Source organism: Megascapheus bottae, chromosome 10 (assembly GCF_031878675.1).
Source record: "Megascapheus bottae isolate mThoBot1 chromosome 10, mThoBot2.hap1, whole genome shotgun sequence".
Classification (NCBI taxonomy): domain Eukaryota; kingdom Metazoa; phylum Chordata; class Mammalia; order Rodentia; family Geomyidae; genus Megascapheus; species Megascapheus bottae.
Window position 1 is genome coordinate 25,410,841 of NC_143518.1, and position 21,214 is coordinate 25,432,054.

Genomic DNA, 21,214 nt, shown 5'->3' on the forward strand with positions numbered 1-21,214 from the left:
GCTCTCGGCCCCGCCCCGCCCCCGGGCCAGGCTTGGCCCCGCCCTCTCGCCGAACCTCCTAGCAACGCTCAACTCTCGCGAGCCAGCCAGCAGTTCGAGAAGACTGATGCCGCTTCCTCCCCGCCCCACTAACTGTGCGTATCCGATTTTGACCGCGTTTGCCGTGCTGCGCAGTCGCGGCGCGGAACCGCTACTTTAACCCAGCCCCGGAAATAACGTGCAGATCTGTGGGGTCGAAATGGGGAGTGGTTAGGGAGTGGGCTGTTTCCGTCTTCTCCGACGCCAGGCCGGCCGGGCAGCCATCTTAGGTTAGTCAGCCGCCGCGAGCAAAGGACAAAAAAAAACAAAACCAAACCCCAACAAGGTCGGTGGGGAGGAGAGGCCCAGTTATCGTAAGACGGGACGGGACGGGACGGGACGAGTATGTTGCGGGTGGAGGATTCCTGAAGGAAACACTTTTAATTTTCAGTGGTTTTGGCGCGCTGGAGGCGCCGCGCGCCGAGCGTCGCCGACGTGGTGGCGTCATCAGCGGGCGGCGGTAAGAAGCGGGGGGCTGCGTGGCCACGTGACGCGGCTCCGTAGCGCGACCCGGCTTAACGCGGCTGACCTGCGGCTCCTCTCCCCGTGGCTGAAGTTTCGGCCCCGCCGTTCGCCAACTGTGGAGGCACGCGTTTCCAGCGCCATCGCCCCCCGCTAGGACCCCGGTGCGAGTCTAGTCCCCCACCCGGGTTTGGATTCGATGTAAGTGAGCCTGTTGACTCTGGGAGGAAATGTGGCGAAATTCTTGTGCTCGGGACCGTGTTCTGCTTTTTTTTTTTTTTTTTTTTTTTCCGGGCCGGCAGCCCTCGCTCCGTCCGTACCCGGCCAAACCCGCCATTGAGGCGATTTCCGTTTCTGGCGGCCGTCGGACCGGCCCGGGAGCGCGATGGGAAGGGGAAAGGTGAGGAACCGCCAGTCGGCTCCGGAGCCCGCCCGGAGCGGCGGGTCGGCCGAGGGAGGAAGCGCCGGCGGCCAGGCGAAGGCTGGCGGGCCATTATTGTCGTGTGTGTGGCGGCGGTGGAGGGGGGGGGATCGGAAGTTCGGTGCGTACGGAAGCAGAGAGCCGCCCAGCCCCGCGCGGGGCCCCCTCACTCCGCGACTGACGGGAACGGAGCCCGGCCCGAGAGTTCCTATTGTTAGTGGAGTTCCGTCCCGGCGAGGGCCCGACCCGCCGGCCGGGAGCCGGTAGTATTCAAGATGAAAGTAGTCCTCCCCTGGAGTGGGAGGACGGCCGCCCGGAGACGCCGCTAGGGGGCTTTTGAGGCGCCAAGTATTGTTTTTCTCGATTCAGGACTGGCAATAGGTGGATGTACTTGATTATGTAGATTTCGCCGAGCTGTAAACTTACGTTTGTGCAGATCTTTTTGGGGAAATTTTTTTTTGCGGGGGGGTTGTGTGTGTGTGTGTTTTTTCCCCCCTCCGGTACTGGGATCAGTACTCGGGCCACGCTCGCTCTCCCTTAGCTTTTTCACTCAAGACCGGCGTTTTACCTCCCACTTGAGCCACAACTCCACGGCTGGCTTTTTTAAAGCTGGTTAACTGGAGGTTAAGTCCGTGGGTCCGTTTTTTTTGTTTGTTTGTTTTGTTTTCTGGGGTTTTTTTTTTGTTTTTTGTGTTTTTTTTTTGGAGGGAGGGTGGCATGGAACTTCGATTTTCGGATCCCAGCCTCCTGCGTAGCACCAAGTATTAGGCATGAGCCACTGGCGCCCAGCTTCCTTTGTAGTTTATACTTAAGGCCTAAGAGGGGATTTTCCAAAGTGATAAAAGTGTTACAAGCGCGGTGGAAGGCTGAGGCCCAAGGATTACTTGAGTCTTCGAGTTGCGGACTAGCCTGGGCAACAATAGTTTGGAACCCCTCTCCAAGTTCCTGCAATGATCTAAGTGCTGTGTGTTTTACTGTAAAGTTAATGGAGCAGAACAGAGGCGTCAACGGGAAAGTTAGAAACAATATTAACAGAATCAAATGCAGGAATTAAGAAATAATTAGGGAAAAGTCAGCAAGTTCTGTCAGCTTTTTAGATCATAAATTACAAGAATAATCATATATAGGGACTATCTGTAATCTTTCCTTTAGATATAAGAAGCTAGGAGCTCTGAATATCTAGAGTGGGAAAGTTAAAGAAGACCTGTTTGATATTTTGGGTTACCTCAGCCCACTTGTCTCCATGTTTTAACAGAGATAAGTAGTAGATCCATCCTAAGCCCATTCATTGTCTCTAATAACGAGGGATTGCTAGATATATTTTTCTTAAGCTTTTCTGCTCCTACTATATTTTTAGCATGAGTTACTTTTATTTGCCTTTTTTTTTCTTTCATGTCTCCCTACTTAGTACTTTTTTTTTTTAACCAAAACCTTTGCTAAACTTCCACTTGTGAGTTTGTGAGACTCTTTGATCTCTTTTGTCCTGGATATTTAGGTCCCATAAATTATGGGAAGCTGAGTTGAGGAATTTTTGCCTAGTATAGGGGGGAAAAATCCATTTTGCCTTTTTCCTTTCCTTGGTAACAAACTATATCTCAGTTTTTTTAAAGTGTCCAACTATGATAACCATAAATTTAAGCATTTAATAGGAACAAATACACCCCCCTCCCCACTGTACAGGGTGAGAACATTACTTCATTTTCTTAATTGCTTAGGCCAAGGAATCCTACTGAGTCTTCAGCCTCAGGGCCTATGTCCTATCTTATAGCAAATCTTGCTTGCTTATTTCAGAGTATGAGAAGGAGAATAGTAAAGGCGGTGTAGAATTCTTTCTAACCTCTCCCTGCTTTAAACATTGGTATTTTGTTTGAACCCATTGGATGTTTTCTCATCTCCAAGACTATTGCCTTTTCCCTGCCAAAAAGTGACACTGGTCTCACTTTACTAGGCTGCATTAGTTAAGGTTCAGAGAAGCAGAACCTGTAAGGGAGAGAGAATAAGAAATTGACTTACACCGTTGGAGGAATTAGATAAGTCTAAAATTTGTTGACCAGGTAGATAGAAATGGAAGGTCATAGGAAGACTGCCCCTTAAGAACTAGTTACACTTTTGTCCCGCAGAAGTGTAGGAGGGGTGGGCACAAGCTAGATAGAGCTGTACTTTCAGGAAGCCTCGGCTATGCTGGCTGTTAAGACCTTCCAACTGATTAGGCCCATGTGGATTATCCAGGGTATCTTCCCCTTTACTTAAGCCCAGATTAGGGCTTTAATTCTGTGTGCAAAGTTCCTTCACCACAATTTATTTTTGTTTTTAAATGAATAAGTGGGAGTTATGGGCAAGTTTACACATAAAAAATCCGTTCTATCAACTATCTCACCCTCACCAGTTTCTTTAACCCTCTTAACCTTATTTTCCATTGCCTGAAATTAATCTTTTTCACATAGTTTGTGAGTTAAACTTTTCCATAATAACTTAATCTCATTTAGAATGGAGATGGCATAATAGGTAGCAGTAAATAACTGATTTAACAGATTGCCTAATGTTTTTAGTCTAACCCTAATAAAAACACTTTGCACAATTACTAAAAATATGTCTTTGTACCATTTCAGGTTAAGAACTGAAAGAAGATGCACCTGGACTTGCTCCTTCTGCGTTTTTAATCATCAGGTGGAATCTAGGGTACTCTGGCCCTAAACCATATTTGTTTGACAAAAATAGAAATTAGTTCTACCTTAGTGGACAAATTGTTGCCTACCATTGTCTCCCATTGAAGGCTTCTGTGACTGCTCTTTAAGCTACAAAACTCTGTGCTCAAGCTTGTCTGACATCTGTCCTGTCAAGTGTTCATGATGCTGGGCCCCGAGGGAGGTGAAGGCTTTGTGGTCAAACTCCGTGGCTTGCCATGGTCCTGCTCAATTGAGGACGTGCAGAACTTTCTCTCTAACTGCACGATTCACAATGGGGTTGCGGGGGTCCATTTCATTTATACTAGAGAAGGCAGGCAGAGTGGTGAGGCTTTTGTTGAACTTGAATCACAAGATGATGTGAAATTGGCCCTGAAAAAAGACAGGGAAAGCATGGGACACCGGTACATCGAGGTGTTCAAGTCTCATAGAACCGAGATGGACTGGGTGTTGAAGCACAGTGGCCCAAACAGTGCTGACTGTGCCAATGATGGCTTCGTGCGGCTCCGGGGACTCCCATTTGGATGCACAAAGGAAGAAATCATTCAGTTCTTCTCAGGGTTGGAAATCGTGCCAAATGGGATCACATTGCCAGTGAATGCTGAGGGCAAGATTACAGGGGAGGCCTTCGTGCAGTTTGCCTCTCAGGAGTTAGCTGAGAAGGCCCTGGGGAAGCACAAGGAGAGAATAGGGCACCGTTATATTGAAGTGTTCAAGAGCAGCCAGGAGGAAGTTAGGTCCTATTCAGATATGCCTCTGAAGTTCATGTCTGCACAGCGGCCGGGGCCCTATGACCGGCCCGGCACAGCCCGGAGGTACATGGGCATTGTGAAACAGGCAGGCCTGGATAGGATGAGGTCCAGCGCCTACAGTGCAGGCTATGGGGGCTACGAGGAGTATAGTGGCCTCAGCGACAGCTATGGTTTCACCACTGACCTGTTTGGGAGAGACCTCAGCTACTGTCTCTCCGGAATGTATGACCATAGATATGGAGACGGCGAGTTCACAGTTCAGAGCACCACAGGCCACTGCGTCCACATGAGAGGGCTGCCCTACAAAGCGACGGAGAACGACATTTACAACTTCTTCTCTCCACTCAACCCCGTGAGAGTTCACATTGAGATTGGCCCAGATGGAAGAGTGACGGGTGAAGCTGATGTTGAGTTTGCTACCCATGAAGAAGCTGTGGCAGCGATGTCAAAAGACAGGGCCAACATGCAGCACAGATACATAGAACTCTTTCTGAATTCAACAACAGGGACCAGCAATGGAGTTTATAGCAGTCAGGTGATGCAGGAAATGGGGGTGTCTGCTGCCCAGGCCACCTACAGTGGCCTAGAGAGCCAGTCAGTGAGCGGTTGCTATGGGACCGGCTATAGTGGTCAGGATAACATGGGAGGGTATGACTAGTTTTGTAGGAGCATTTGAGTTAATCGAATTTTCACAGGCAGCCAGTTAGCAGTGAAAAGCAGTTTATACTAGAGGAAGCTGTGGGACCCATTTTACACCATGAGTTTGTGAAATATAGATTTAAAGATTACTTAGTGTTTTCTCATGCAACCTTTTCTTCTAGCATGTGATACTGAATAAACTAAACTTTTTTCTTCCACTTTTATTGATTAACATTTTTGCTAGTATACTTCAGAGTGCTGTTATCCGAGTTCCAGTAGTTGAAGTGTGTTCAGGTGGCTCTTCAACACCACATGAGCACATTGGGGACATGTACTTTTTGGAGATCTCAAAGGTGCTAGATCCCTAATCAAAGAGAAGCAGTTCTCATGTTTGTTCATTCTAGTTTATATTTCATTTTAATATCTTTTAGGTTAGGTTAAGTTTTAAAGTTTCTTTTTTTTTAAGTTAGTTTTGAGAATTGAGACACAATACTAATACTGTAGGAATTGGTGAGGCCTTGACTTAAAGCTTTCTTTGTACTGTGATTTCCTTTTGGGTGTATTTTGCTAAGTGAAACTTGTTAAATTTTTTGTTAACTGAATTTTTTTCTTAAAATAAAAATTTTTCACAATGAAAAAAATATGTATATGTATATATGCTATGAACATTAGGCCTGATTTTATTACTCCTCATCCACAGCTAGGCCTTAGACCTAATCATGTCAGAGCTGCCCATTTCTAAAATCTTAAACTCTAAAAGCCCATGTTCTGAAGTCAGTTCTGTTTTTCCAGCACTCCTACTTAATTACTACATCAACACCAGAGTCTTTGATATCTTCATTTTTCCCTTTTTATTGGCCTGTACAGCTAGATTTATGAGCATCAAAGTTCATAACCTTGGGGCTATTTCCTGGGCCCTTGGCCGTTTTATTACACTTTCCAGCAAGGCTAGTCCTTCTGCTTAGATTTTCCTAAACAAGGTTGGTGACTGGCCATTCTCTTCCCAGATCGGTTTTGTTTTTTGTTTTTTTGTTTTTTTTTTGCCAGCATTTAAAACAGCTCGATTTTCCCATCCGAATGAGAGGCAAAACACTTGTGTGGCTTGTTTCTAGCTCTATTTGTAGCAGCTCCTACATTACCCTGCATTACCCTGCAGCAGTTCTAAGTAATGGGGTTCAATGGATCTGGAAGTCAGAAAAAAGCCAGGGTACCCTTGAGGTGAATGATAGCCAGGCTGGAAGCATGCAGCTCATGGTAGAGTGCTTTCCTAGAATGCATAAGGGTCTGGGTTCAATCTAGCACCATCACAAGAAAAAAACACTTTAAATAACTTGTCAGGGTTACTGTATGTAGTACTAGTACCCCCAAGGAAATCTGAGTTTGAGCCTTTCCTGTAAAATTGTATTCCTTCCAAACAGTGACACAAACAACATTGCAATGAACGTGTTTGAAACGTTTTAAAGGTGTGAGAATTGCTGTTTTCCCACAGTGAACAAACTAGATTCTATAAGCTTGGGATTATGTAGTGTTTTTAGTTTTTGTTTTTGTTTTCATTTAAATACTTGTAATTTCTACTTTGTGACCCTGTCTAAAATCTGGATTTCCTTGCAAATAAACTTTGAAAGATACGCTCCGGAGTCTTCCTTTGATAGTAAAAATTTCATTTCAAAATACAAATTGGCAAATATTTTACTTAATCTTTTTAGTTGAGGAATTTGGTGAAGCATTAAAACTTCCTGAGTATTCAAAAGCAGCTGGGTAATGAGATACAACTTGGGGATGAAATGTTAGAAGAAGACAAGGTTAGACACGGATTGGCTAATGTCCCAACAGGGCAATAAGCTATAGCCTTCAGAATTCTAGAGTTGAACTGTAAAAGTGGGTTTCCGTTCCCACTTTAGAAGCACATTGAAGTTAGGGTAGATGTAAGATGAGCAAGTTGTGCTCTCTCAGTCTCTTAGGTGCTGAGAGGATGTGCCGCTTACCTTTTGGCCTTGTTTCCAAGTTTTCAGTTATCCTCTGAACATGGGATGGTTTTCTTTTGCACTTAGCCTACCACACTCAGCCTCCTACCTCTTCTAGTTATTCATATCAAGCCCACTTGTGACCTCCTGGATTCAATGAATATTTTGTAAGTAATTTTAACCCATTTTTTTGCTAGTGGTCCTGGGGATCAAGTTCAGGGCCTCATGTTACAAGGCAGGTACTTTGCCACAGACCTACCTTAAAATCAATTGTTCGGCTCTCTGTGAACGTCTCATTACTTGAAATAGAAGAACCACAAGCTGTATTTAAAAAAAACAAAAGCAGATTCTAATGAACTTTGTTCTTAGTTTCTGTGTGAGACCATATATATTCCTGTTGTAGCCCACCTTCCTCTGGAACTCTGCAGTCTATGCTGGCCTTGAGTTTACCCTCTTGAATTTGCCTTCTAAGTGCTGTGATTACAGGCAAGTATCATCAATGACAATCCAAGAGATGATGGCTCATGCCTCCTATCTACTCAGGAAACAGATCTGAGAACTGTGGTTCAAAGCCCCTTAGTGCAAAAAAGTCCATGAAACTTGCCTCCAACTGAAAAGCAAAAAAGCTAGACTGGAGGTATGGTTTAGATGGTTAAGCATCAGTTATGAGCAAAAAGTGCAGAGCAAGAGCACAAGGCCCCAAGTTCAAACCCTGATACAGGCATGGAAAGAAAAAGACATCACTGGGATTCTTTGCACATTGCCTCCAATCCCTGTAGAGTCCTTGGTTCTGTTTGGGCCAGTCTACCTATTAGTCATTTGAAGAGAGGACAGACATTTGGCGGTTGTATACACAGCAACAGACAAAGCTTGTTTTCAGAGCAAAAACAAGCAGATATTATACTTACTGGAAAGCTGAACAAAAATGATTATGGGAACAGTTACTTGGGCTCCTGGCATCCCCATCTCCTGATCCAGTGCCTTTTCAGACCTGTTTCAGCCATGCCCTGCTTCGTTTAATTGTTTTTCATTTAATGTTTAATTTTTTTGACAGTTGAGATTTGAACTTAGATTTTCATGGTTACTCAGCTGATGTCTACACTCAGCCATGTCTCTACTCTCTTTGCTGGTTAAAGTTGGAGTCTGGTGGACTCTTGGCCTGGCCAACTTTGAACCACAATCCTCTGGATCTTGGCCTCCTTGACAGCTTGGATTACAGGTATCAGTGCACCACTGACACCTGACTTACAAAGCTAGCTTGAGAGGGCTAATTGATGGTACAGGGTTTGAACTCAGAGCCTCATACTTGCTAGGCAGGTGCTCTGCTGCTAAGTCATACCTCAACAGGCAGTTGGAAGCTGTACTGCACAGGATATCATTTTGTGGGCTCTTTCCTGGAGCAAATGCTTTGCGTTTCCTAAACTGACTTGAGCCTGGGCATCGAGGTACATGGCCTATAAACCCAGTTCTCAGGAGGCTCAGAACTGTGAATTCAGGGCTAAGCATAGCAAGACTCTCCAAATGAACATGGCAACATCAAAACATAAAATGAGTGGACTAGAATCTAGTGTCAGATAAAAATTGCTATATAGATAAACACTTGGTTCAAATCAGAATAAAGTCAATTTGAAGAAAATTGTAAACATTTTTTGAACTTCAGAACAAATGTTTATTACTACTTAATGGGGCCAAAAGTGTCACACAAAAGCATTGAGAATATCACTGGCTCACAAAAACAGTCACCTTGCCACCTTCTTGGTTGCATGAATTTATTTCACAAGGTTTCATTTGCACGTGAAAACAAGATATTCAAGTTCATAATGATTATAAAAACATTTGTTGGGATAATGTACAATAAATTGCACATTTCTTCACAAACATTACATTTATAGAATGTACTATGTATAATACATGGAATTATGGAAATGATCTAACATCGTCGTTTACAGAGGAAGAGGCTGGTGGCTATTTTTTTCTATTTTTTTGCTTTTGTTTTTGTTTTGTGTTTTATTGTGGATCCTGGGGCTTGAACTCGGCCTGGGCATTGTCCCTGAGCTCTTCATCTCAAGGCTACCACCCTACCCCTGGAGCCATGGCCCCACTTCCTGTTTTCTAGTGATTAATTGGAAATAAGAGTCTCTTGGACTTCAGTGCCCGGCCTGGCTTTGAACCGTAATCCTCAGACCTCAGCCTCTTGAATAGCTAGGGTTATAGGTGTGAGCCACTGTGCCCAGCTTTGACTGTCTTTTGTAGTCAATTAGCAATGACAAGACTAATCAACTCCTTTGTTATATAACCTGTTTTCATTCTAGATGGTGTGGGAAAAATCCTAGGTTTCATAATAGTACACAAATTCTACTACCTCTTCAGCAAGGGCAAGGTAGGAATTGGAATAAGAGGAAGTGAGACCAACCGAGAAATCCTTCTCCTCATGTGAACTGAGAATTCACATATTATGTAAAATACCAAAAATAGAGAAACTGATGCAAAAGGCTATTGGGACATGTTGGATTCTGGGACCATCTCCAGCTTTATTCTTGTGCTTTCAACACGAGGATGCAGTTGTATTCTCGTGTCAGTTTTCCCTATTTTATTCCATATATAACATAGTTATTAAGAGTAACAATTGGAAGAGAAATAGTTTACATGTTAGCCAATTGTCAGTGAAAATGGAAAATGCCAAATAATTTCTTCTCAAGGATGCATTTTCCTTAAACTTTCCATAATACAGTTAAGGATAAACCAGGGATGGGCGCATGGAAAAGGAGACATATTGAAGATGTTTTTATAACAAGTAGAAAACTCACTTGCTGGTAAGTTTGCCGTGTAGTTTTTAAGATGGAAATTGAGGAAGATATACCAGAGAGCAGACTATAGTCATTAAAATCCCATAAACACCTACCTTTCTCACACTTTAAAACCAGCTTTGGCTTTGACATACAGCCTACATCAGAGTCCTCATTTTTTGTAGATTTTAAAACATAAAGAAGTTGGTAAGGGGAAGGGCCTTGACTATGTCCTATAGATGCCACTGAATAAAGAATGTTTTCAGACTGTTCAAGTGGACCATCAGCACAGTGACTAGAATTTTCTATCTGGTTGTTGGAAACAAGGCTATGGAGGTGTTAACAGGCCTTGTAGTTTTGATCATGTTTTGAAATCTTAGTGTGTACTCTCTATAAAATTCCACCTTTCTCTCCCCCCCCCACCTTTAAATCATACAATGAAATTCATTTATTTGTACTTGAGCAAGACGGTTATTTTAGAGTGTTCTTTATATAAATAAAACCATCTTTCCATGTAATTGTTTTTCCTAAATGTTAAAAGAAAGTATATGTTAAATGGCCTCTCTTAACTCCTAAAAGTCAGACAATCATGTTAGTGTTTGATACACAGCATTTGCAAGATATTTAGCAGGCTTAATTTCAGCTAAAGTAAAGTAAAGTTCAATGCCTTATATCAGCTAAACACGTGGTTCTTTCCTAGGTGACTAATAGATATCTTTAAAAGTCTAACTTTATCTCTTGTGCCTTCTCCTTTGTATTGTCCTTGTTTTCATCAGATATGAAGTGAGGCCAACGGTTAATATTTGGAGAAAGTAGGAGGAGTTAAAAATAAATATTAATACATAACATAAAAGAATGGACAGTTTTAGAAATTGAAACAAAATAAATATTACTAAATATCCCGAAATCAGTACAAAGTTTTCTTTTCTACTTTATCAGGTAAATTTAAGAAAGTCAATGAGGAAGGAAAAAAATATTAATAGCTGAGAGAAGGGAAGAGATAATTTTTTTATGAAAAGAGAGGTCACAGGCCTATTTGACATTCCTATGAATGTTTCTGATAGGCATTCACATACAGAACTTTAGGTAAGTGAGAATTTCTTTGCATTAAATTATGTATAAATTGTGGCATGCCCCAAGGTGTGGGACAGAAGCAAAGATGTGCACTATGAAATCAGCTTAGTTTCTTCCAGCTTTAAAGAACGTGTTAAGTAAGCTTTTCAATATGTAAAAGCTGATGGGTTGACTTTTATTCACTTAATTCTACAGAATTTAATGAAAACAGAAATAATCACTTTTCAGATATTGTAAATACTATATTTTTAGGGGATGCTTTATATAGTGTACATCTGAAGAAAGGATAAAAATATCATCATTGAAATAAATGGGTCACTTTGTACAGATTGTCCCTGATACATTTTAAATCCTTACCTGAATTGTGCCTGTAGTAGCTGACAAATCTGTGTACAATACCTATCTAAAATTAAAAACCAGTTATTTTCAAGGTACCATTTATCATGGTGGATTTATTCTAGCAATCTGTGATCTGGTACAGAGCTATTATTGTCATGGTATCTTATGCATGTGACACCTGGAGAAGTTAACTTGAGGAACAGTCTTGTGTCTACTATTTTAGTAAAATATTATCCTTGGTTTTGGAAAAAAATATCATCATGTTCAATTTCCTAGGTATTTGGCTGGTTTATATCTTAAAGGTTTTCAAGAGACAAGTTTTTCAGCTAATGGTGGTGATGGACACCTGTAGTTTTAGCATTTGAGAGGCTAAAGTGGGAGGATTATTAGTTTGAGTCCAGCCTGGACTACCTAGTGAAATCCTGTTTTCAAGAGAATATATATATATATACACATATATATACATATATACACACATGTATACACATACATGTATATGCTTATATATAATCTCAAAATATGTGAAATAAAAACAAGTAGCTACTTTATATTAGTGTGCAGTAATTTTCAGACACTAGACATTGAAGGACATGTGGTTTGAAATACTGCTAGTGTAATGTATTATATAAAGAAGCATATAATATGTCGAGTACTAAATGAAAAAAATTTTCCCAGTCTTCATTACTGCTGCCAACTCAAGGCAATGCAGTAATGGGCAGTTCAGACATAGGACCAGTACAGATACCCTTATATCTTTTTAAGAGTTAAACACAGGTTTTTCAAACTTTTAGAATGTATGCACCTGGTGATTTTATATAAAGGGAAGGTGTGGGTATGATATTGTCCACAAATAAGGACTTAGACTACAGGCATTCTGCTTATTTCACCTACCATTTAGGAAAAATAAGAAACTTAGGCATTATGTGGAATACATTTATTTTCAGAAGTTAAAAAGATCTCTGAATGATTCTCTTAAGTTCACAACACAAGAGTGCATCTTTAGCTTGACATCTGAAAAAGTGACTTGCACAAGACTTCTTGGAATCAAAGCATAAAGTACTAGGAAAGCTAACAGCCTATACTATACAATGTACAGAAACAAGGTGTAATTTTCTAGCTATAATATTTTACAAAAAATATTAGCTTATCTAAATCCCTATGAAGGGAATGTTAAAGTCAACAAAGACACGTGGAATACTGGGTTATTTCCTCTTTTAGTAAAAGGACATGGATTTTATGGTGAACAAGAAAATCTTTCTACATGGAAAGTATTATTAGACAAATGTAACAGATATTGAATAACCTTATCAGTCTTATGGACTGGAGATTATATAAACACAGATGGACAGGATTTCACTCTTTTAGAACTTAAAGATCATTGTAGGATCTACCATAAGCAACTTGTAGTGCATCCTCCTGAATCGGAGAGAACTCTTACTTGACTCATTCTAAGAGGGTTACTTATCACTGTGACTTATGACACAAAGGAGAAGCTCTCTAACACTCACTTTCAGATCTTTCGCAAAAAATATGGTTTTGCAAACAATGAAGCCAAGAATGAATACCAATAAATGTTATGTACAGTTTGATTGGTGTGAATAGAATAGAGCTCTCCAAAACAGCTTCAAAAATGGGAAAATCATTATATAGGCATGTCAAATATAATTTTAAATATTCCTAATAAGTTCTGAACAGTAGCCTTTTCCATAAGTATTTCTATAAAGGTTTTACATTTACTCAAAAATGTTACAAATCTATTTTCTGTATCTTCATCTACAGGTATTCATGGTACAGTTTTATTAAGGGAGGTACAGAAATCAGGAAATGTTTTCTAATGTTGGCTAAGATGATATAAAACTGACCTCAGTTTCCATTTCAATGCTATGTTCTTAAATGAAGTTACAGAACATTCATGTTTTCTTAGTAAGTTTGTCACCATCTAATAATTCGTCATTGTTTCTGTCTTCCACTCTGAGCACAATAACTGAATCTGAACCTTTCTACACATTTTTGGGCAAGGTTCCCAAGTATATAACTCACAGCATCCTGCATAGTCTTTATATTTGCCAGAAGTTACATCCATGCTTCCATCTGGGTCTACTAGGAATTTGTAAGTTCTATGTGAGGCTTCGGATTGAACCTGCTACCACACCAGAGCCAAAATGGTTTTGTCGTATGTTCATCAAAATCTTGCTTCTACACTGTGTTGCTCACCAGCCCATCTATTTCACAGTTCTTGGCACTTCACTTCCAAATGTACTTAACAAAAAATGAAAATGAACCCATTATCTTTGGGAACTTCCCAAAGCCTGGTCTGACTTTTCCTTGGGACGGGAGTATCGCTCTCCTGAGGACCATTTCAAGATGAATCTGGCCAGCCCCATAATGTGCTTTAGATGAGTAAATAAATCCTGAAAAGTTACAGGACCAGGCTTGCCTTTATTTTCCTTTTTTTTTTCCTGTGACAAGGTCTTCTTGTCACCTCAATTTTGGAATTACTAAAGATGCCTCCATTTTTATATGATAAACTTGTTATTAGTAATTCTAAATAAAAAGTATTTAGCTCTGCATTACTTATTTCTGACTAAACATCAGGCATATGAAATAATGTGTAATACTATGATGAATCTGAACATGGGACTTTCACAAAGAATCTATAAAATAAGTATTCAACATAAATCAGGTCAACTTAAATAACCACTTTGAAAAGTGTCATATATGAAAGAGAGCTATTGAAAGATTCTGGCTTGCTTGCTTTCTGGCGTTCTTCACTTTCCTTCAAAAGGACACCAGGAAGAACTTCCCTGGGTTTCCACTGTTTGATCATTGTGCTTGGCTGGGGCTGGAGCTATGTACTCTCCTTGGGTGGCTGGGCGGCCTGAGGCGGCTGCAGTGGCTGAGTGCCTGTGGCTGTTTTGATAGAGTTCAGGGTTTTGCTAAACCAAGAGTTTTTTGCAGCTTGAATTTCATTCATAAGGGCTCCTCTCTGATGTTCAAGTTCCTAATTAAAGAAAAAAAATGATTTGAGTTATATAAATGCCAAAAGGAATAGAGTTCATCTCTGGAATCCTCAGATCCATGCAGTCAGTTTTCCTTAATCAGCTTCTTAATGGGAGGAAAAACTTTAGAACTAAAAAGAGGTGAAATTAGAACCCATGCTTCCTCTAAGCAGTCAAATGAAATCTCTTTTTACTGTTTACCTCTTCCCTGTTATTGAGGTCCCAGTTTTAGATTTATGTTTAAAAACACTAATAACTATGGGTAAGATAAATCCGTACTGTTAGTATAAGCATGAATGAGATTCAGTTCCAAAGGCATGGCTTTTGTCCCCAAGAATGTTCAGGTCCAGTGCTGGCAGACAGGCAACTGTTCCTAGTGTAGCCATGTTGATGCCAGAGCAGAGCCCAGCAGAATCTTGAGATGAGAAAATGGAGAACAATGGTCCATCAGGAGCAAGGATTATTTTTCTCATTAGGTTGTTCTGTAATTTGGAGGGAGGAGAAGGAGGAGGAGGACAAGGAAGAGGAAGAGAAGGGGGAGGAAGAGGAGGAAGAAGAGGAAGGGGGGAGGAAGAGGAGGAGGAGGAGGTGCAGGTGAAAGAAAAAGAAAGAGAAAGAGGAGGAGGGAGGGGGGAGAGGGGAAAGGGGAGGGAAGAAGAGCAGCTCTAAAGGAAGAGTAGCAGGAAAACCTTGGTCTCTTATTCCCAGGATCAGCTACCAAAGGGCCAAAGGGACCAATTCCATGGGAAAGGACTTGAATAAAAAAGTTCATGGTAAACTGCAAAAGCATATTCTTAAGTTCTCCTAACATAACTAGAGATAATAAAAATGCTAAGGAAAAAATGAAAAGAGAAAAATGAAAATGATATGTTTATAATAATGTTAAGAAAAAAATAAAAAAGAAATAAAATGATGTGTTTATATCCGTGTTAATAAAGACATGATCTAGGCATGGCTCTGTGGACCCAGTAGTAGATAGAAAATGTAAATAGCACATACAGTACATTGCAGGATACTGACTTAGGTAAGTCTCTTCTGAAGTACCACATCATGTTGGTACTCGCTGTTGATTTTTCCTTCTTGGAATTTTGCCAAATCACCAACCTGGATCTTGCACTTGGCTTCCACCAACTGCAGTTTGGTTTGTGCCAGTTCCAGCTCCATCTCCCTCAACTGCTTCTTCAGAGAGTCCTTTTCATCATCTGCTTCCATCCCCTGCTCTTCTCCACTTACCGCTGCTGGCTTCAAAGTTCCCTCCTTGCTGAAAATGTCACTGCAATGTTTGCATGCCATCATTTTACCCTGAAATATGCGAAAGAGATAACCAACATCAAACTGCTTCCTAGGCTAAATCACATTCAGGTACAATGATTTTTTAAACTTTGATTACTGTCATAAAATGTCTCATTTCTGAAGTTGTTTTTCTGGTGCTGTAACAAAACTGGTTATAGTTACAAGATATCTCAATTATCCAAAACAAAAATTCATTTTTCTTTCAGAATTTCTAGAAAGGTCTTAAAAGCATTATGCTAGTAGTTCTAGCTACTCAGGAGGCTTGGATCTGAGGATCTCAGGGTTGAAGGTAGCTAGAGCAGAAAAGGCCGTGTGAGACTCTTATCTCCAATAAATTACTCAAAAAAAGGCAGAAGTGGTGCTGTGACTCAAGTGATGGAGTGACAGCCTGGAGCACAAAGAGGTTCAAGGACAGTACCTAGGCTCTGAGTTCAAGCCTCAGGACCAGCCCCCGCCCCCAAAATAAATGAGTATTACAGCCTATCTTTGAAATCTGTGTTAGGAATTATGTGTTTACTTACTACAATTACTCTTTTTTTTCCAGTCCTGGGCTTGAGCTCAGGGCCCAAGCACTGTCCTTGGACATTCTCAAGGCTAGAGCTCTACCACTTGAGCCTCAGCACCACTTCCAGCTTTTTTCTATGCATGTGGTACCGAGGAATCGAACCTGGGTCTTCGTGCATGCTAAGCAAGCACTCTACCACTAGGCCAAACTCCTGGCTACCATTACTCTTACTAGGTGTTCTTGTAGTATTTAATTTAATCCTAGAGAACTACTTACGTAATCCTAGAGTACTTATATGTATGCAATATTCTTAGCCCTGTTAAGCAATCTAGTGATTAAATAGCTGCTGTACAGGGATTGAGGAAACGTCCTCATGACTAACATGCATCTACCCTTGTAACAATCGGCATGTCCTGTAGTTCAGCTTTAAGGAAAGATGAACATTATTATTTATGGTAATAAAAGTAATTGTATGATTGTTAATCAAGCATACAACATTAAACAACAGCAACCCTTTGTAAGACAACAGTACTGTTATTTCACTAAAATGTATTAATAAATTAGAAATAAAAGATACTACTCACTACTGCTTTGGTATTACTACTACTGGTAAAACAAGGTCACTGCATCTACAGTCCTAACTCTACTTCCTCCTCTCTTCATACATAGAACATTTCTCAGATTGCTTCAAAGCTAGGTGTGACCATGAAATCAAGTTCTGATGTGAAAGCAAATGCTTGACATGGAACTTCCTCAGGTTTCTTGGATCTTACCCAGTTGTAAACATCTATAGTCCCAGCTACTTGAGGCAGAGGTAGGAGAATCTCTTGAGCCTGGGAATTCAAGCCCTGGATAACATACTAAGATCCCTATTTTTTTCTTTTTCTTTTGCCAATCCTGGGGCTTGAACTCAGGGCCTAAGCATTGTCCTTGGGTTTTCTCAAGGCTAGTGCTCTTAAGCCACAGCAGCACTTCTGGCCCTTTTCTGTTTATGTGGTACCAAAGAATCCAACCCAGGGCTTTATGCATGCTAGGCAAGCACTTTACCACTAGGCCATACTCGGGGACCTGAGATTCCTATCTGTAAAAAGAAAAGAAAGAAAAGCAGAGAGGAGAAGAAGAAAGGAAGGAAGCAGTAGAGGAAGGGGATGGGAAGGGAAAGATAAGAGAGGGAAGGACAAAAAGAAGGAAAGGAAAAGGAAAAAGGAAAGGGAAAGAAAAGGAAGATTTCATCCAGCCAAGACAAAGCACTTACATTCTTATCTCCTTTTGGCCTGAAAGTCTGCCTTAGAGTGTGGATGACAGTTTGGTGTTTAGGTGATTTTAGGGTAGCAGCCCATATTCATGGCAATGCAACTCTTTCCAAGACAGTAGTGCTGTTAATGAAGCATTATTCATCAATAAAGAAGAATGAAATTATGGTATTTGGAGAAAAATGAACTGAAGACATTATGTTAAATGCAGTAAACCAGCAGGGACAAAAATCATCACATGTAGCTGGGCATGGTGGTTCACGCCTGTAACCCTAGCTACTCAGGAGGCATAAAAAGGGCCTGAGACTCTTAGCTCCACTTAACCTCTAGAAAATGGGAAATGGGGGTTGGCCCAGGGATAGGGTGGTAGCTTTGAGCTGAAGAAATCAGGGACAGCTCCCAGGCTGAGGTCAAGCCCCATGACCCACCAAAAAAAATCATTACGTTTTCTCTGTAATATTCAGAATCTGTTTCTAAGTGAGATAAATACATACATGGACATGTAAATATATATGCATATATAAAACATGATTGTAAGTGTAGGTCTGTAGGGAAGGGAGGGTAAAAATCATTGGAGGGTGAAGAATATCAAAAACACTGTGTCTGTATAGATGTTATAAAGAAATTCACTGAAAGATGTTGACTAATAGAGGAGTAAGGGGAGAAATCTGCAATAGAGCAGTTTAATTTGACTGAAGTGTAATACAAGCATACATGAAACTCTACAGTGGAGCCCTTTCTACCACACGAATGTATAACAGCTTCTCTTGAGGAAAGAGCAGTAGTGGGAGAGGACTGCATTCACCCATTTGCCTAATTCTACACTGATATGCAGACTAAAATAGTCAACTTTATATATGGGAATACTCATTATAGTGTAAAGGATGAAATGGAAGGGCCATGTTATAAAGTACAATTGTCAGAGAAAACTTGAAAAACCAGAATCTCACACACCATACCAAATGAGATGAAGAGTAAGCAGCCCTGGAGAAGGAGGAGGGAGTATATTCTAATAGCTAAAACTATGAACCTGAGAGTCTGACTTCTTGGGTTCAAATTCTAGTGTTAGCATTGGCCAATGATAAAATTTAACAAATAGGAATCCTGATTTGGACTTCATGATCATTAAATCATCCAGTAATAGTGTCTATTTTCTAAGAGGGGGGGGGAATAGAGTTAAGTGAATAGTTTGCAGAAGATCACAGAACAATACACACATGGTTACTAAAAGTTAGTGATTCTTAAGTGTAGCCAGGGCTACACATTCCTTTCCCTGAGAAGTTTACCCACCAGTCAAGATTCTCTGTTCCTTATTACATATTATAATCATATCAGTATCAACGTCCTTTACTGAGAGACTAAGATGCTCACCTGATTTCATTTATACCATTCTTCTAGAATGCCTGTTTCAAATTTAACCATATTCTAACCATCCTACTTTAGCACAACCTTCTACATAAAACTCTCCAGTCTGTGGCTTTTGTGCACTTTCTTTCTCTACAACTGTGTGATCTAATGTAGAAATAGTCAACTGTTTTTGTTTTTTGCCAGTACTGGGCTTGAGCTCAGGGCCCAAGCACTGTCCTTGGGTTTTCTCAAGGCTAGAGCTCTACCACTTGAGCCTCAGCACTACTTCTGGCTTATGTGGTACCAAGGAATGGAACCCAGGTCTCTGTGCATGCTAGGGTAAGCACTCTACCACTAGGCCAAACTCCTGGCCCCTGTTTTATTTTTTTTTCTTTTTGTGGGTCATGGGGCTTGAATTCAGTCTGGGTGTTGTCCCAGAGCTCTACCAAGTCCCACTTCCCATTTTCCAGAGGTTAGGTGGAGATAAGAGTCTGAAGCCCTTTTGGGCCTGAGCTGGCTTTAAACCTTGATCCTCAGATCTCAGCCTCCTGAATAGCTAGGATCACAGGTGTGAGACACCATGCCCAGCTTTTTTTCTTTTTTTTTTTAATGTTTCATATGTAATTTATCTTACAGGAAAATTCTAGGCTTTTTTCATGTGTAGTTTTAATAGTAAAATGAACAACTGTTCATAGTTTTGATAAAACCTTTACTAAGTGATCAATGCAAATCCTTGTTTTATTTTTATTTCTCTGAAGATTTCAATTTTATGGCAAGAAACATGATAACTGAATCTTGGTCAGTTGACCTACAGGGTACAAAGAACGGCAAATAATGCCAAGCACATGTCTGTAATCCTAGCTACTCAGGAGGCTGGGATCTGAGGATGGCAGTTCAAAACCAGCCCAGGCAGGAAAATCTGTGAGACTCTTATCTCCAATTAACCAGCAGAAAACTGGAAGTGGAGCTATGGTTCGGAGTGCTAGAGCGCTAGCCTTGAGCAAACAAGCTCAGGGACAACAGCCAGCCTCCGAGTTCAAACCCCACAACCGACAAAAACAACAACAACAAGGCAAATGATAGGTAGAAGTATAAGGGTAGATAAGAAAGAGAAGATGTTAGCAGGTGTGGAGAGGAAGACCATCAACCTTTTACTAACAATCTCAAATTATTATTTTAGTCTTATTTTATGAAATATTTTTAGTTATCATTAGTTTATGAATATCAATGTCACCCTTCATAATATTCTCCCCATCCTTCTCCTACCTACATCCTTCCTTGCTCTTCCTAGTTTTGTGGGATATATATTGGGTTATTGTCTGCATTCTCTCATTCTGCTTCTCTTCATTTGTCCACCCCACTCTCTTTGATCCCTTTCGAGTACCCATTTCCTGGTGTTTTATTTTACTAAACTTGGACTTTGCCTTCATAATGTATTATCCTATTTAAGTTCTCCCTTGTCAAATTGGTATTTCCTAACATGAAATGAGAAAAATACTTTTTCTAGCATCAGAAAGGTTCTTATTTTCAGGTTTTAAAATTTAAAAAAATTTACTGGATATAAGTTCAAAATGAAACCTTTTATATATACATGGTCTTATTTTAGCCTTCAAAATTATCTTATGAAACAGGTAATATTACCTTTATTTGACTAGAGTCAAAATGAAGAGTATAAAGCTTAAATAACATTTCAACATTGTTAAATTATATGCAAAATTGCCCAGAACATATTTATTTACTAATATGAAACCTGTGTATTATCAGAGAGAAGGGATGTCAGGTTTTGGTGACACTGGTCTCAAGGGCTGACTGGGCCAACAGCGCTTTTTTTTTTTCTTGTTATTGTAAAGGTGTTATACAGAGGGGTTACAGTTACATAAGTCAGGTAATGAGGACATTTCTTTTTGAATAGAGTTACCCCTCCCCCTATTTCTCCTAGTTTTTCACTCCTGTTACCCGCCACAAGTTGTATACTTTTCTTTTCTTTTTTTTTTTTTTTGCTAGTCCTGGGCTTGGGTTCAGGGCCTGAGCACTGTCCTTGGACTTTCTCAAGGCTTAGCACTCTACCACTTGAGCCTCAGCACCACTTCCGGCTTTTTTTCTATGTACGTGGTACCGAGGAATCGAACCTGGGTCTTCGTGCATGCTAGGCAAGCACTCTACCACTAGGCCAAACTCCCGGCCCAAGTTGTATACTTTTCTACACAGTATCTAGTGAGTATTACTGCTGCATTTGTTCACCTTTGGGCTCACTCTTTCTGTACCTCTTCTTATCCTCCCAAAGACAGATAAACTAACAAGACAAAAGATAAAGAAAATAAAACAGAAACAAAAATAAAACCCTCTTGTTCCCATTTCTATAAACATCATTTTATATGATCATATGCACATAGCTATTGAGCCTTTGTGATCCTCACCAAAGAATACCTTCCTTTGGACTCACGATGTGAAGGTCTAGAGACCTGTATAACTTATGCTGTCCAAGTGTATTTTCTGTCTTTTACCATCCGTTGTTTACTTGTAAATTCATAGGTATATTCTAGTTACCACAATGAGGGAAACCATGCAATCTATGTTTCTTTGAGGTCTGGCTGCAGCTGCTGCTTCTCTTCCTGCTC

General features: G+C 40.6%; 1 protein-coding gene and 1 pseudogene across 7 annotated transcripts in view; one reads left to right on the forward strand and one right to left on the reverse strand.

Annotated features, from left to right (window-relative positions):
* The first annotated feature begins 140 nt into the window (after positions 1–140).
* LOC150057733 (heterogeneous nuclear ribonucleoprotein F-like) lies at positions 141–6,664 on the forward strand (annotated as a pseudogene). The gene is made up of 3 exons (XR_016536832.1): positions 141–364; positions 470–741; positions 3,571–6,664. The product of XR_016536832.1 is annotated as a heterogeneous nuclear ribonucleoprotein F-like (transcript).
* A 5,454-nt stretch (positions 6,665–12,118) lies between these two features.
* Rabgap1l (RAB GTPase activating protein 1 like) overlaps positions 12,119–21,214 on the reverse strand; it is a 452,094-nt gene continuing 442,998 nt past the window's right edge. For all 6 annotated transcript variants that reach the window (XM_090340389.1, XM_090340388.1, XM_090340390.1 and 3 more), the window contains 2 exons: positions 15,303–15,500; positions 12,119–14,200 (listed from right to left, as the gene is read on the reverse strand). In XM_090340389.1, coding sequence (XP_090196515.1) covers positions 14,048–14,200; positions 15,303–15,500 — 351 coding nt within the window. In that variant the 3' untranslated portion in view covers positions 12,119–14,047. The remainder of the gene's footprint in view (positions 14,201–15,302; positions 15,501–21,214) is intronic.